Source organism: Bombyx mandarina, chromosome 01 (genome assembly GCF_030267445.1).
Source record: "Bombyx mandarina strain Sakado chromosome 01, ASM3026744v2".
NCBI classification, from domain to species: domain Eukaryota; kingdom Metazoa; phylum Arthropoda; class Insecta; order Lepidoptera; family Bombycidae; genus Bombyx; species Bombyx mandarina.
Window position 1 is genome coordinate 3,109 of NC_143208.1, and position 14,166 is coordinate 17,274.

At 41.7% G+C, this 14,166-nt stretch overlaps 1 protein-coding gene across 1 annotated transcript; it reads right to left on the reverse strand.

The window, feature by feature from the left end:
• Window positions 1-4,137: 4,137 nt before the first annotated feature.
• LOC149503433 (uncharacterized) lies at window positions 4,138-9,923 on the reverse strand. Its single transcript, XM_089730430.1, has 5 exons — window positions 9,893-9,923; window positions 7,023-7,901; window positions 6,252-6,435; window positions 5,614-6,186; window positions 4,138-4,510 (listed from the first exon to the last, which is right to left on the reverse strand). Exons 1-5 carry the CDS (start codon window positions 9,921-9,923, stop codon window positions 4,138-4,140), a joined length of 2,040 nt encoding a protein of 679 aa, XP_089586556.1.
• Between the last annotated feature and the right edge of the window lie 4,243 nt (window positions 9,924-14,166).

Here is a 14,166-nt window from a genome sequence, read left to right on the forward strand (position 1 = left end):
TGTGCACACTGGTCGTGTAATTGGTGGCCCCATCTTAGGATATGTTATCTCGTGTATGTTTGGAACAAACTGGCAAGAACAACTGTATCGTTAAACCGCCGCGGTGGTCGACGGCAGACTGAGTCAGTGTGACCAGATTTTATTTGACGAATCTACTGCTTGTGGAGGTTAAAAATCTACTGAATTCTACCAAAAGAGAACGAGAAAAAACAAACCACAATTGATTAAAAAGACCAGTGTTCTTTTTTTAAATTAAATTCTAAATAAAAATATAATTAAACTAATTAACTTAAAAATTCTTCGTTTTTATGTTGGGTAACATTTTCGTAAAGTTGTTTTGAGTCCATTAACTTGATAGTACTTCTATCAGGATCAAATGTGCGAAACAACTGTCGTAGCCCCTCTTTTCCATGCATGATTGCAGCAACATTCTTATTCTTAAATCGATTTCGATCTTGATTTTTAATCCTATTAATATCAGAAATTATATTATTATTTTTTTTTTTTTTTATCCACCATAAAAGTTTCAGACGTCGAACTAGAAGTTAACAATAAATTAGAAATTCAAATTCAAATTCAAATTCAAAATCATTTATTTCAACTTAGATGTCAGTATAACACACTTGTTGAATGTCAAAATATAAATAGCAATATTAACTCTACCCCGGTTCCAAAAAAAGCCACAGTCCTGAGAAGAACCGGCGAAACAAACTCAGCGGGATCATAGACACGGAAACATCTAATTTTTATTCCCTATATCCTTTGTCAACAATTTGCATGTTTTCTGTTGCAACTACAAGGATATCGTGATGAATGGGACATCGCGATATCCTTGTGTATATTTATGTTTCATTTTAAACTCGATTATAAAAATTCTCAATGAAGGAATTCCCACTGGTCTATCACACTATACCCACGGCACGAATGGTAACGAAAAGAATGAAAATTAAATAGTTACAATCTATTCGATGAAAGGGAGAATATCCCGAATTTATCCGTTATGCCAAAAAAGTACTAGAATAACAGAAAAGCTGAATTCTGCTAAAATATACTAAATAATCTTTACATACTAAATTTGTTGCCAGTACCTCAAAATCTACCAAAAAGTAGAAATCTACTAAATCTGCTCACGCTGGACTGAATTAGCTTGACGTTTGTCTACCTCGCCCGCCCTGCCGCTCACATACCGCAGGCGGTGACTAGCGCTTCCGCGGACACTATATTGAATATCTCAATGGCCCACCATTACTTATTCTTATTATCTATGGTAAGAGAGTTTTGGCAGCAACCCGAGTGAAGTGTCACTTGAAGTTTTATTTATTGTTTTTTAATAGTTAATTGTGATGTATGATATATAAATTGGATGTTGTTTTGTGTATTAAACGTCAATAATCGTTGTTTCACGATTATTGAGGCATTGGAATAAAACTGTGGCTAACATAGCAGTGACTGTTTTTTTTTTTTTTCAAGGTAAAAGGTCTGCGGAATCTCACTCTCAGTCAATGTGCTATTCGTTGACGTCAAAACTCCCAAAAAGCAATAAAAAGAGATACACCGGCTTTTTATTGACATGAAAATAATATAACTACGACAGACTAGGTTGTATAGGCTACGCTCTTTGCCTGCCTATTGGGGAATATAAAAACAACAACAACGTTGCAGGCTTCCGGATTTTCATTTCCGAAAGAAGGTTCTATGAAGTACATTCTCAGAAACCACCTTCATTTTATTATTATTATGAGGATATAATAATAATAAAATGTACATAAGGGCTTATTTCTAGCAACATTAGATTTACCACAATTAACTTATTTAACACTGTAACTAATTATGAGAGCGATTATTGATTTCGAAGAAAACAATCAACAACTTAATTTTAGCTGCAGGAAAAATCAGATTTCTCTTAAACCTGGGTGAGAATATAAAAATCGTTTTCTGAATATGAAACGATATTTCTTTGTCTATCAAATCTATTAGTACAGGATCCCTGGTTTTCATCATTTATTACTAACAAGCTGATTTTTCGTGAGTAGCTTCCTTTTGACTAGACGCCCAACTTTTTCCTTACAGTAACGTTGGTAAATGGTAGCTTACTAGGGGTAGCAAGGATAAAATATCTTGATTTCACGAATTTTAAAAATTTAATACTAACCGAATTTTTCTTTGTTAATTATCGAGATAATTATATAAATAACGTGAAAAAATGTTTGTCCTACAAAATATAAGGTTTTGTCAGAGAGTCCCCCCTCTCCAACAAGGTCATAAAAAATAATTACAAACGAGCTGATTTTTATTTATTGGTTAGCTAGCATTTGTATAGTTTACCATCCACATTGTCCTACAATAAATGGCGTGGTACGTTATTCCAGTCCTCCAGTTACATACTTGAAATTCATGAAATTAAAAATAATATTATTTCGTACATTTTGCTATTGGAGCTGAGGCACACTATTATCCTTGCTCACAAACGCATGCGTACAGTATTGTTTGCTGTGATCATAACCACGTAAAGTTGTTTTTAGTCAACCTTGTATCTTCTTCAACGTCTTTCGAAAAATAATTTGAATAGTAATCTGTGCTGCAAAATAATAATGGAGTGTTTTTGTGTGATTTGTTATCTGAAAACTCTAATTTTCGATAAAAAAGAGTAGAAATAAAAAAAGTAATAGAGATAAATAAAAAATAACAAAATAAAAAATGTGGCTTTCTTGTGAGACTTTTTTGTTTGCTCGAAAACATTTCCCACACTTATAGAGAATATAGAGAAATAGTGCACAATGCTAATATTTTTTAAAATAATGCATAAAAGATACATTAAATCAATAAGAAAACATTACACACACTACCATGTATTTGACACACACACGCATGCATGCTCTTTTGTTGTCAAACATTATGAGTAGTAGTAGTTCTATTTTTTCAACTGGAAAGGCAAAGATATCATACCAAACAGTCTAACAGTGTAGTCGTCGTGGCCTAACGGATAAGACGTCCGGTGCATTCGTGTTAAAGCGATGCACCGATGTTCGAATCCCGCAGGCGGGTACCAATTTTTCTAATGAAATACGTACTCAACAAATGTTCGCGATTGACTTCCACGGTGAAGGAATAACATCGTGTAATAAAAATGAAACCCGCAAAATTATAATTTGCGTAATTACTGGTGTTAGGACCTCCTGTGAGTCCGCGCGGGTGGGTACCACCGCCCTGCCTATTTCTGCCGTGAAGCAGTAATGCGTTTCGGTTGAAGGGTCGGACAGCCGTTGTAACTATACTTGAGACCTTAGAACTTGTATCTTAAGGTGGGTGGCGCATTTACGTTGTGGATGTCTATGGGCTCCAGTAACCACTTAACACCAGGTGGGCTGTGAGCTCGTCCACCCATCTAAGCAATAAAAAAAAAATAATAATAATAATTCTTATCAAAAAAATTATTGAAGTGAAATGAAATGAAGTTAATTAATTTGAAACATTAATCAATTGGCATGAAATTAAGTGTAATGAGGTGATATAGGATGAGATATAATCTCAGTAAAATGGTTTTTTTCTTTATTGCTTAGATGAGTGTACAAGCTCACAGCCCACATGGTGTTTGTAATAAAACACACGCCAGTTGGTTTCATACTGATTTATTTTTAAAGACACCCTCACTACGTTATTATAAATATACTACATCTTCCTTTAACGAGAAAAAAAAGAAAAAAAATTACAAGTTACAGTACAAAGTACTTATTTACTTTACTTATTTACATTATTATCTATTGTTTATACTAATAATATAATACAGCACATAATATAACTAATCACACTCGAAAAAGAATTCTTTTAGCATTCGTGCAGTTCTTTCCTTAGACCTCGTAATAGGAACCGCGGGTGGCGACGCTGGCGACCGCGCACACAACTGATCACTAGAGCTAGCTGGACTATCGTAATCGTCACTGACATCAAGTTGAGTAGACTGAATATCGGTGGTCGTGCTCTGTGTCGAACTGACCTGTCCACTTGCTTGTGGGTCACTCTCATTGTCAATACTGGTTCCCAGTTGCCTACTAGTTATTGACTTTTGTCGACGCCTACGAACAGTTGTCGTAATCACAGTTGGTGTCCTGCTATTTTCAATTTTTACAATCGGTTGTTTCAGTGACTTTCCTTCACGTTTAGTATGGTCTGTTGTACGCACAACCAACTGACTCCGAGTTGAAAACGACTGCCGCAGTCATCTTCGATAATATAGGAGCGAGGTTGCGATGTACCTTCCACTATTGTCACCGGTTTCCTAACGCCGTTACCAATTAGAGTCGCCTTATCACCCGATAACAAGGGTTTTAATAATTTAGCCGATCTATCATAATGTTTTTTAATTTTCTCTCTGTTCGTCATTATAGCTTTGTAATTCCTTTCATTATCTACTTTTTCCTTTAATAGCTCTGCAGTAGTTGGTAATTTTGTATTTAAACGTCTACCCATGAGAATTTGTGCAGGCGAATCCAATCCATTACGTGGTGTTGTTCTAAAATTCAACAAAGACAAATAAAAATCCTGACCTGAACCTATACATTTTTTAAACATATTTTTCACACTCTGTACTGTCCTTTCTCTCTTACCATTCGACTGTGGGTAATGAGGCGATGACGTCTCATGATGTACTTCCCAATCATGCATGAACATTCTAAATTCTCGTGAGCTGTACGCTGGACCATTATCAGTCACTAATTGTGCTGGAATGCCGTGACGCGCGAACTGTTCCCTCAAAAATTAATAACATGCTTAGAGCTAATATTTGCCAACTGTCCGACTTCTACGTAGTTAGAAAAGTAATCGACTAGGATAATATAGCTTTTCTTTCTATATTCAAAAATGTCGGAGGCTAGTTTATGCCAGGGTAGCGCGGGCACAGGGTGCTGTAGAAGCGGTTGCCGGCGCGGTCGAGGCGCGTGTAATGCACACGCTGCGCACCGCCGCACCTCTCGCTCCACATCCTCAGACAGTCCGGGCCAAAACATTACTTCACGCGAGCGTCGTTTGCATTTTTCGATACCTAAATGTCCCTCGTGGACCTTCAACAACATGTCGTCTCGTAAAGCACGGGGTATAAAGACACGTTCCCCCTTGAAAATAATCCCTTCTATATAATGAAGTTCCTCGCGATACGGCCAGAACACTTTTATTTTTTCATTTACATCACGTCTATTTTTGGCCAGCCATGCTTATGTACATAATTAAACACCGACAATCACTGTCCGTCTCCGTTTCTTTTTTAATTACCTCCAACTTTTTGTTACTATACGGTATATTTTCTATCATGAAACACGTTTGCACGTTAACTTCAGAAGAAACCCGATCATTCATCATTTCATTCAAAGGAGCCCGAGATAGCATATCTGCAATATACATATTTTTACCCGGAGTATGTACAACTTTGAAATCATACCCTTGCACTCTCATCATCATCCTCTGCAAACGAGCTGGAACCGAAACTAGTGGTTTGTTGAATAATGCTTCTAGGGGCTTGTGATCAGTATCTAAGGTTACGTCTTACCTACCGTAAATATACTGCCTGAACCGCTCAATCCCAAACACAATAGCTAGCATTTATTTTCTATGTGTGCATACCTAGTCTGAGTGTCGGTGAGCGTGAGTGATGCGAACTCTACCGGACGACCGTCCTGTAGCAGCACGGCACCCAGCGCCACACTGGATGCGTCCACCGACACTACTATCGGTACACTCTCACTGTATAGCGCCAGCACGGGCGCACAGCTAAGCTTCATTTTTAGCTTGTCCACAGCCTCGGAATGATGCGATTCCCAGAACCACTCGGATTCCTTTTTCAGTAAGGTCCGTAACACATTCACACTCTCAGAGTAATTAGAAATAAATTTAGCTAAATAATTAACCATGCCTAAAAATCTCTCTAACGCCTTCCTATCTTTCGGATAAGGCATTTCTAAAATAGCTTTGACTTTTGAGTCATCTGCCCGCATACCATTCGCATCGAACTTATGACCTAGGTAAGTAATTTCGGGTACACCGAATTTACATTTATCGCGATTAAACTTTATGCCTACTTCCTTAGCACGCTGTAAAAGGCACTCCAACCTCCTATCATGCTCTTCCTTTGTGCGTCCCCATATTATGACGTCATCGATGAAAGACTCCACACCATCTAAGTCTTCCAAATACTGCCTGAGTTAGCATGAAACACTTCAGGCGCACAGTTTATCCCATACTGTAAACGTAAAAATTGATACCGGCCGAACGGAGTACCGAAGGTGCACAGATCGGCGCTGGCGTCGTCTATCTGTACCATCCAGAACCCACAGCGCGCGTCGAGCACGCTGAACACAGTGGCACCGCGCAGACGCGCTGCCAGCTCAGACACTGTCGGCAACGTGTACTGGGCGCGCCGCACCGCGCGGTTCAGCGGACGGGGGTCTAAACATACACGAATGCCACCGTCCTTTTTTGCGATTAAAACAATTGCATTCACCCAATCGGTCGGGTGTGTGACCTTTCTAACCACACCTAACTCTTCCATTCTACGTAACTCGTCCAACAATTTACCTTTAATTCCTAAGGGAATTTTTCTCGTTGGACTAACAACAGGCTGTATGTTTTTATTTATTACAATACTATATTTACCAGGTAATTTTCCTAGACCTTGAAACAAGTCTGAGTACTTATCAATATTTATTACATTAACGTTGCTAATTAATCCCAAAGAAATACAGCTTTCTAAACCGAGTACATTCTGACAGTTTAAATTGGCAACAACAAATGGCAAAAAATAACGTTTGTTATTGAATGTAACACACAGATGTTCAGTAATACCTATAATAGGTAACCTGTTCCCTGTAAAGGAATGTACCCGCTTTGTAAAGGGCTTAAGGCTGTTAATTGATAAACCCAAATTGAAAAAATCAGTTTTAGACATTACATTAATCATAGACCCCGTATCTATTTTTACCATAATATTTTTCCTTTATATTTTACAATTTCCACCCATTCATTAGACGACTTACATATGTTATTGTTCCCCGCGATCGTATTCACATAGAACATTTCTTTGCATTTTTCTTCACTATCGGTGCTGGCAGTATCCATACTCAAACTTAATACCTTACGAATCGCTTTCCTTTGCACACATACTCGCGAAAAATGCCCTTTCTGATCGCACACAAAACACATCGCGTTAACTGCTGGACAACGTTCACCGCCTAGACACCGGCTGTTTCCACATCGCTGACAGGCGCTGCGAGCTGTTCTCTGCCCGCCGTTACTGCCAACTCTTGCGCCGCGTACTCCTCTCGCGCGCTGTCCGCTTCGTTCACCGCTTCTGTTCTGAACTGCAGACACTTGCACACTGTCCGCAGCGCAGTTAATGTATTTACTGTCCTCTTTAGACATCTCGGCCGCCTGACAGAGTTGTAAGGCCTTCACTAGTGTAAGATCATCAGTGCGAAGAAGTCGATCTCTCACCGTGTTGTTATTGACACCGCACACGATACGATCACGTAACAAGCTTTCGTGTAATTCACTGAATTCGCATTGCTGACTGAGTACCCTCAATGCGGTTATGTATTGGTCAATATTTTCGCCATCTTCTTGATCACGGGTGAAGAACTTATACCGTCTTACTATGATATTCGGTTTTGCTCCAAAGTACTTGTCGAACTTATTCAGAACACAGTCGATATCATCCTCACTTTCACCTTCGTTAAAAGTGAAGGTCGTATAAACCTCGTAACCGGCCGATCCTATGAGATTCACCAACAAACTAGCATGAGTTTCTTTAGGCTCTTTGCTCACTCCAGATGCTTTAAGAAATACTTCGAACAGCTTCCGCCATTGCCGCCACGCCTCGGAGCGTGCAGCCGGACTGCCATCGAGTGATAATTCTGCTGGAGGACGCGCGTGTTCTATATTTATGTTGGTTACTTCGATTTAACGTGTATTAAGGTTAAAAACGACGCACCGCTGCCACCATGTAGTGAAACACACGCCAGTTGGTTTCATACTGATTTATTTTTAAAGACACCCTCACTACGTTATTATAAATATACTACAGTGTTAAGTGGTTACAGGAGCCCATAGACATCTACAACGTAAATGCGCCACCCTCCTTAAGATATAAGTTCTAAGGTCTCAGTATAGTTGCAACGGCTACCCTACCCTTCAAACCGAAACCTATTGCTGCTTCACGGTAAAAATAGGCGGGGTGGTGGTACCTACCCGTGCGGGCTCACAAGAGGTCCTACGATTACTCCTATTATCCTATTTAATGAGACTTTTTCAGTGGACCTTTGTAGGATCCCAAGAAGTTACGTCCAGCGGCTTTGTTTTATTTTCCCACATTAATGCACTTTCACAGATATTAAACAGTTCATAAATCACCGTTATTACACATTTAACCTTACAAATCGCAGAAATTAATATTGGTCGACTTTATATTTGTCTATAGTGTAGTCAAATCTGTGATTCTGATCGCGAAATCTGTGATTGTATTATAATATTGGACTTTTTGTCGGGAACACGAAGAGCGAAGCTGTTTGAATTATTCATTTGTGTCTGTTTAGTTTTTCTTCAGGTTTAAATGTGTAATAAAGGTGGCTTATTAATTGTTTAACATATGTGAAAATGCACAAATGTGGGAAAATGAAACAAAGTCGATGGACGTAGCTTCTCGGGATCCTAAATCCTAAAAAGTCCACTGAAAAAGACTCAGTAAATAACCATCATTTTACTGATATTATATTTCATCCCATATCATCTCATCCTATCATTCGTTATCATCTCAGTTGATTAATTTGGGTTTCCTTCGTTTTTTTAATTCAAAACTGTAAATAATTAAAACGGTGGATTATAAAAATCTGAGTACTTGACGCTGGCTAATGCACAAACCGTGCCGGAGCCAAAATGTAGAGAAGAAAATATTATAGAAGTTTAATAGTCTTTGACAATAGAACCTTATTAGTGTTCAAACTTATAGTAATATCAATTAATTATAGTCGAATTTCGACTACTGCGGGACCACTAGTTAAGTTAAAACCATCATCACACGACAACTTTTTTAGGGGCCCAAACGACCAAAGAAAATGGGCATTGTCCTTTTACCTCTGATTTCATTTACGTTAAAAATGAAAATATTTTTGGATAATAGAATATATTAAGGAGCTATTTAAAGTACCAAAATCACGCTTGTTAACGCTTAGCTGACGCCGCTCCACCAATCCTTCCCTGCGGCCCGGATTCAACTCCATCCCCTGAGGACACAGTCGAATCCATAAACATCTTCACTGATCACGTCTCGACCGCGATCATAAGATCTTCTAAGCAAGTCGATGTGGAGGACTGCTTCCACCGCATCAGACTTTCCCCGAGCTTAGGGATCTCCTAAGAGTCAGGAACGCGGCAATCCGGGCCTACGATCGTTATCCCACAGACTCAAACCGGACTCGGATGCGTCGCCTACAGCGGGAGGTCAAATCCCGCCTAAGCGACGCACGAAATGAAAATTGGGATAGTTATTTAGAAGAACTCGCGCCCATTCACCAAGCATACTGGCGACTAGCTAGGACCCTCAAGTCCGAAACTATCGCCACTATGCCGCCTCTCGTACGCCCCTCAGGCCAACCACTGGCTTACGATGACGATGACAAGGCAGAGTTGCTGGCCGATGCACTGCAAGAGCAGTCCACCACCAGCGCTCAACACGCGGACCCCGAACACACCGAGTTAGTCGACAGGGAGGTCGAGCGCAGAGCTTCCCTGCCGCCCTCGGACGCGTTACCCCCCATTACCATTTCCGAGGTTAAGGAGGCGATCGATAGCCTACAACCACGGAAAGCTCCCGGCTCCGACGGCATCCGCAACCGCGCGCTAAAATTGTTACCAGCCCAACTAACAACGCTGTTGGCCACCATTTTAAATGCTGCTATGACGAACTGCATCTTTCCCGCGGCGTGGAAAGAAGCTGACGTTATCGGCATACACAAGCCGGGTAAACCGAAGAACGAAACCGCGAGTTACCGCCCCATCAGTCTCCTCCCGGCGATAGGCAAACTATACGAACGGCTCCTTCGTAAACGCCTCTGGGACTTCGTTACCGCGAATAAGATTCTTATAGACGAGCAGTTTGGGTTCCGCGCCAGACACTCGTGCGTCCATCAAGTGCACCGCCTCACGGAGCACATCTTACTAGGGCTGAATAGGCGGAAACCCATCCCGACAGGAGCCCTCTTCCTCGATATAGCGAAGGCGTTCGACAAAGTCTAGCACAACGGTTTGATATACAAACTGTATAACATGGGAGTGCCAGACAGACTCGTACTCATCATACGAGACTACTTGTCGAACCGTTCGTTCCGATATCGAGTCGAGGGAACGCGTTCCCGCCCCCGTCACGTCACAGCCGGAGTCCCGCAAGGCTCCGCCCTCTCCCCGTTACTATTCAGTTTGTATATCAATGATATACCCCGGTCTCCGGAGACCCATCTGGCGCTCTTCGCTGATGACACCGCCATCTACTACTCGTGTAGGAAGAAGGCGTTGCTTCATCGATGACTTCAGACCGCAGCTACCACCATGGGACAGTGGTTCCGGAAGTGGCGCATCGACATCAACCCCACGAAAAGCGCAGCGATGCTCTTCAAAAGGGGTCGCCCTCCGAACACCACGTTGAGCATCCCTCTCCCGACTAAGCGCGTCGACACCTCCGCCTCCGCCATTCGCCCAATCACGATGTTCGACCAGCCCATACTGGTGGTAGGACCTGTTGTGAGTCCGCGCGGGTAGGTACCACCGCCCTGCCTATTTCTGCCGTGAAGCAGTAATGCGTTTCGGTTTGAAGGGTGGGGCAGCCGTTGTAACTATACTGAGACCTTACAACTTATATCTCAAGGTGGGTGGCGCATTTACGTTGTAGATGTCTATGGGCTCCAGTAACCACTTAACACCAGGTGGGCTGTGAGTTCGTCCAACCATCTAAGCAATAAAAAAAAACCGTGGGCCCCGAAGGTCAAATACTTAGGCGTCACCCTCGACAGTAGGATGACATTCCGCCCCCATATTAAGACGGTACGCGACCTTGCCGCCTTCATTCTAGGACGTCTCTACCCGATGATATGCAGGCGAAGTAAAATGTCCCTTAGAAATAAGGTGACACTCTACAAAACTTGCATACGCCCCGTCATGACCTTTGCTAGTGCAGTGTTCGCTCACGCGGCCCGCATTCACTTAAAATCCTTCCAGATTATTCAATCCCATTTTTGCAGGATAGCCGTCGGAGCCCCGTGGTTCGTCAGGAACGTCGACCTCCATGACGACCTGGACTTAGAGTCCGTCAGTAAGTATTTGCAGTCGGCATCGATGCGCCACTTTGATAAAGCGGCACGACACGAGAACCCTCTCATCGTGGCCGCCGGTAACTACATTCCCGATCCTGCGGACAGAATGGAAAGCAGTCGACGTCGCCCAAAACACGTCATCTCGGATCCTCCCGATCCACTAACGGTGCTTTTAGGTACTTCAAGCACCGGTCACCGTTCTTGTCGAACCCGTCGCTTGCGACGAAGGGCTCGGCGAGTAAATTAACTCTCAGACACAGCCCACTGAGTTTCTCGCAGGATCTTCTCAGTGGGTCGCGTTTCCGATCCGGTGGTAGATTCTGCGAAGCACGGCTCTTGCTAGGGTTCGTGTTAGCATCGTCGTCAGGTTTGAGCCCCGTGAGCTTAGCTACAAACGTTAGGGCGAAGCTGAAATAGCCTCTCAAGGCTATCAGCATAGGTAGGAAAAAAAAACGCTTGTTAATCGATTTCAAAAAAGGAGGTTATCAATTCGACCACCATTTTTTTGTCAATGTATGTCCAGCGATTTATTGAGAATGCTCGAGCCGATTCTGATAAAAAAAATTGTTCGAAAGGGTAGACTTCTCGAATGGTCCTGTAATCATCAGGATTAGGATCTTATGATGGGACCCTGGAGAAATCGAGAAAATCTTCAATTTTTATAGCCTATCTTGAAATTATGTGGGTGCGCACCGGCCGACCGGCGCCTTGTACATCATTATTACGCGCTAGATCATTATTTTGCTGCGATGTTATTTTAAAACAGCGATATCTTCTAACATACTCATTGAAATCAAATGATATAAAGTACAAATTTCTTTTAAATTAAATACTTGTAATGAATAATGTTTTTATTTGGATAAGGATTAATATCATCTTTATAAAAACACCTTCACCAATAATGCTTATTTTAGTACAAATTTGGTTAGCATAAAAAAGGCTATATTGAGCCAATATTAAAATATAGACATATGCTGTCGCGGACTTTTTTTTGAACTTTTAAAAGGAAACAATTCTCTCATACATTATTTGAGCGCAACTTGAACCATTTGGGCAGCGCACAAAGCGGAAGCTCTCAAATAGGAAAAATAACTGGTTGGTCTTAGCGTGATATTATATAGCCTTCCTCAATAAATGAGCTATCTGACACTGAAAGAAAATTTTAAATCGGACCAGTAGTTCCTGAGATTAGCGCGTTCAAACAAACAAACTTTATAATATTAGTATATAAATTAGTACCTATAGATTGTAACTTATAGCTAGACTGTGTACTAATAAAATTAATAATACATACCTATACATTTCATCATTTATCTATTTAATTTTTGAACATTTCTTAAGTCGTCGAGGTCTAAAGGATAAGACGTCCGGTGCATTTGTATCTTGCGATGCAGCGGTGTTCGATTCCCGCAGGCGGGTACCGATTTATCTAATGAAATACGTACTTAACAAATTTTCTCGATTGACTTCCACGGTGAAGGAATAATTTCTTTAAATATATATTTCTTCTGTGCGTGTGTTAGTCACTCCTCCTAAACGGCTAGACCGATTTAATGAAACTTTCTGTGTACCTTCAGGTGGATTCGAGAATGGTTAGGTTTACAAATCAGCCCGGCAGATGGCGCTGCAGTCGGTATCTAGGTTATTTATCTTTTCTAGAAATAATTTATATGGCAAAACAACGTTTGCCGGGCCAGCTAGTCGTGTAATAAAAATCAAACCCGTAATATTATAATTTCCATAATTACTGGTGGTAGGACATTGTCAGCCCGCGCGGGTTGGTACCACCACCCTGCCTATTTCTGCCGTGAAGCAGTAATACGTTTACCTTTGAAGGGTGGGGCAGCCATCGTAACTATACTGACAACTTAGAACTCACATCTCAAGGTGGGTGGCGGCATTTACGTTGTAAATGTCAATAGGCTCCGGTAACCACTTAGCACCTAGCACCAGTAGGCTGTGAGCTCATCTATCCATCTATGCAATAAAAAAATAAAAAAATTCAATTTCTTGGTCAAGTGATGTAAAGTAAAGGTAGTACCTACAGGTATTTTAATGATTACGTACTACAGCAAGAGATTATTCATACTGCGTTTATGTTATACTTTGTCGCAACAAATATCTTACGTAAGACCTAAACATCCTGATCTACATGTACAATGCGAGTACTAGGTACCTACGTAAAACGTGTCAAACAAACTTGAAGCTAAGCAGTGAAAACTCTTTAATGGATGCGGTCTCGGCCGGCTGAAGAATATAAATGTGTGACATTAACGTCACGTTGAATACACTTCATACGTATCGGACGTGACAGCTGGCGCGAACATCTCCCACGGAGCGGACGAGTCAAGCAGAGTCGAGTGAGAGTGACCACCTTCTACGTCTGCTAGTGGCGAACCTTGCCCTCACTCGATATTCATAGGGGAACATGATGTGGGCCGTCCGATCGGCATTGTCGAGAATTAGTTCGTTGTTTGCTGGTTAGTTCCAGGACGGTTCGAAACGCGGAAACCGAGAAGGCTGATAGCCGAACGCTCCGATAAGCCGCGCGATACCGATAACGTAATATCTTCGGGCCGCACTCCGCCGCGGATTATCGACACCTACCGATAACATTACCATTACGTTTACGTTTCCTCTACTCTGTTCTGGTATGATTTTTGCCGAATATGTAATTATTGAATCGCAACCGCGTCTAGGAGTGAGACCGGGAGCGTCCCGCACTGCAAGGCGGTCGCACCGAGATGTCCGGCGACGCTCGACCGTACAACCGGCCACCGGTCATGTGATCCTCCTGCGGCCGAACACCTCACCCGGGATT

Coding starts and splice junctions, on each gene's coding strand:
- LOC149503433 (XM_089730430.1), bottom strand. CDS start 9,923: ATGGTGGCCAACAGCGTTGTTAGTTGGGCTG. Junction 7,902..9,892: donor CAGCGTTGTTAGTTGGGCTG/GTAACAATTTTA, acceptor CGCGTCCTCCAG/CAGAATTATCACTCGATGGC. Junction 4,511..5,613: donor CTCACCGACACTCAGACTAG/GTATGCACACAT, acceptor GTTGAATTTTAG/AACAACACCACGTAATGGAT.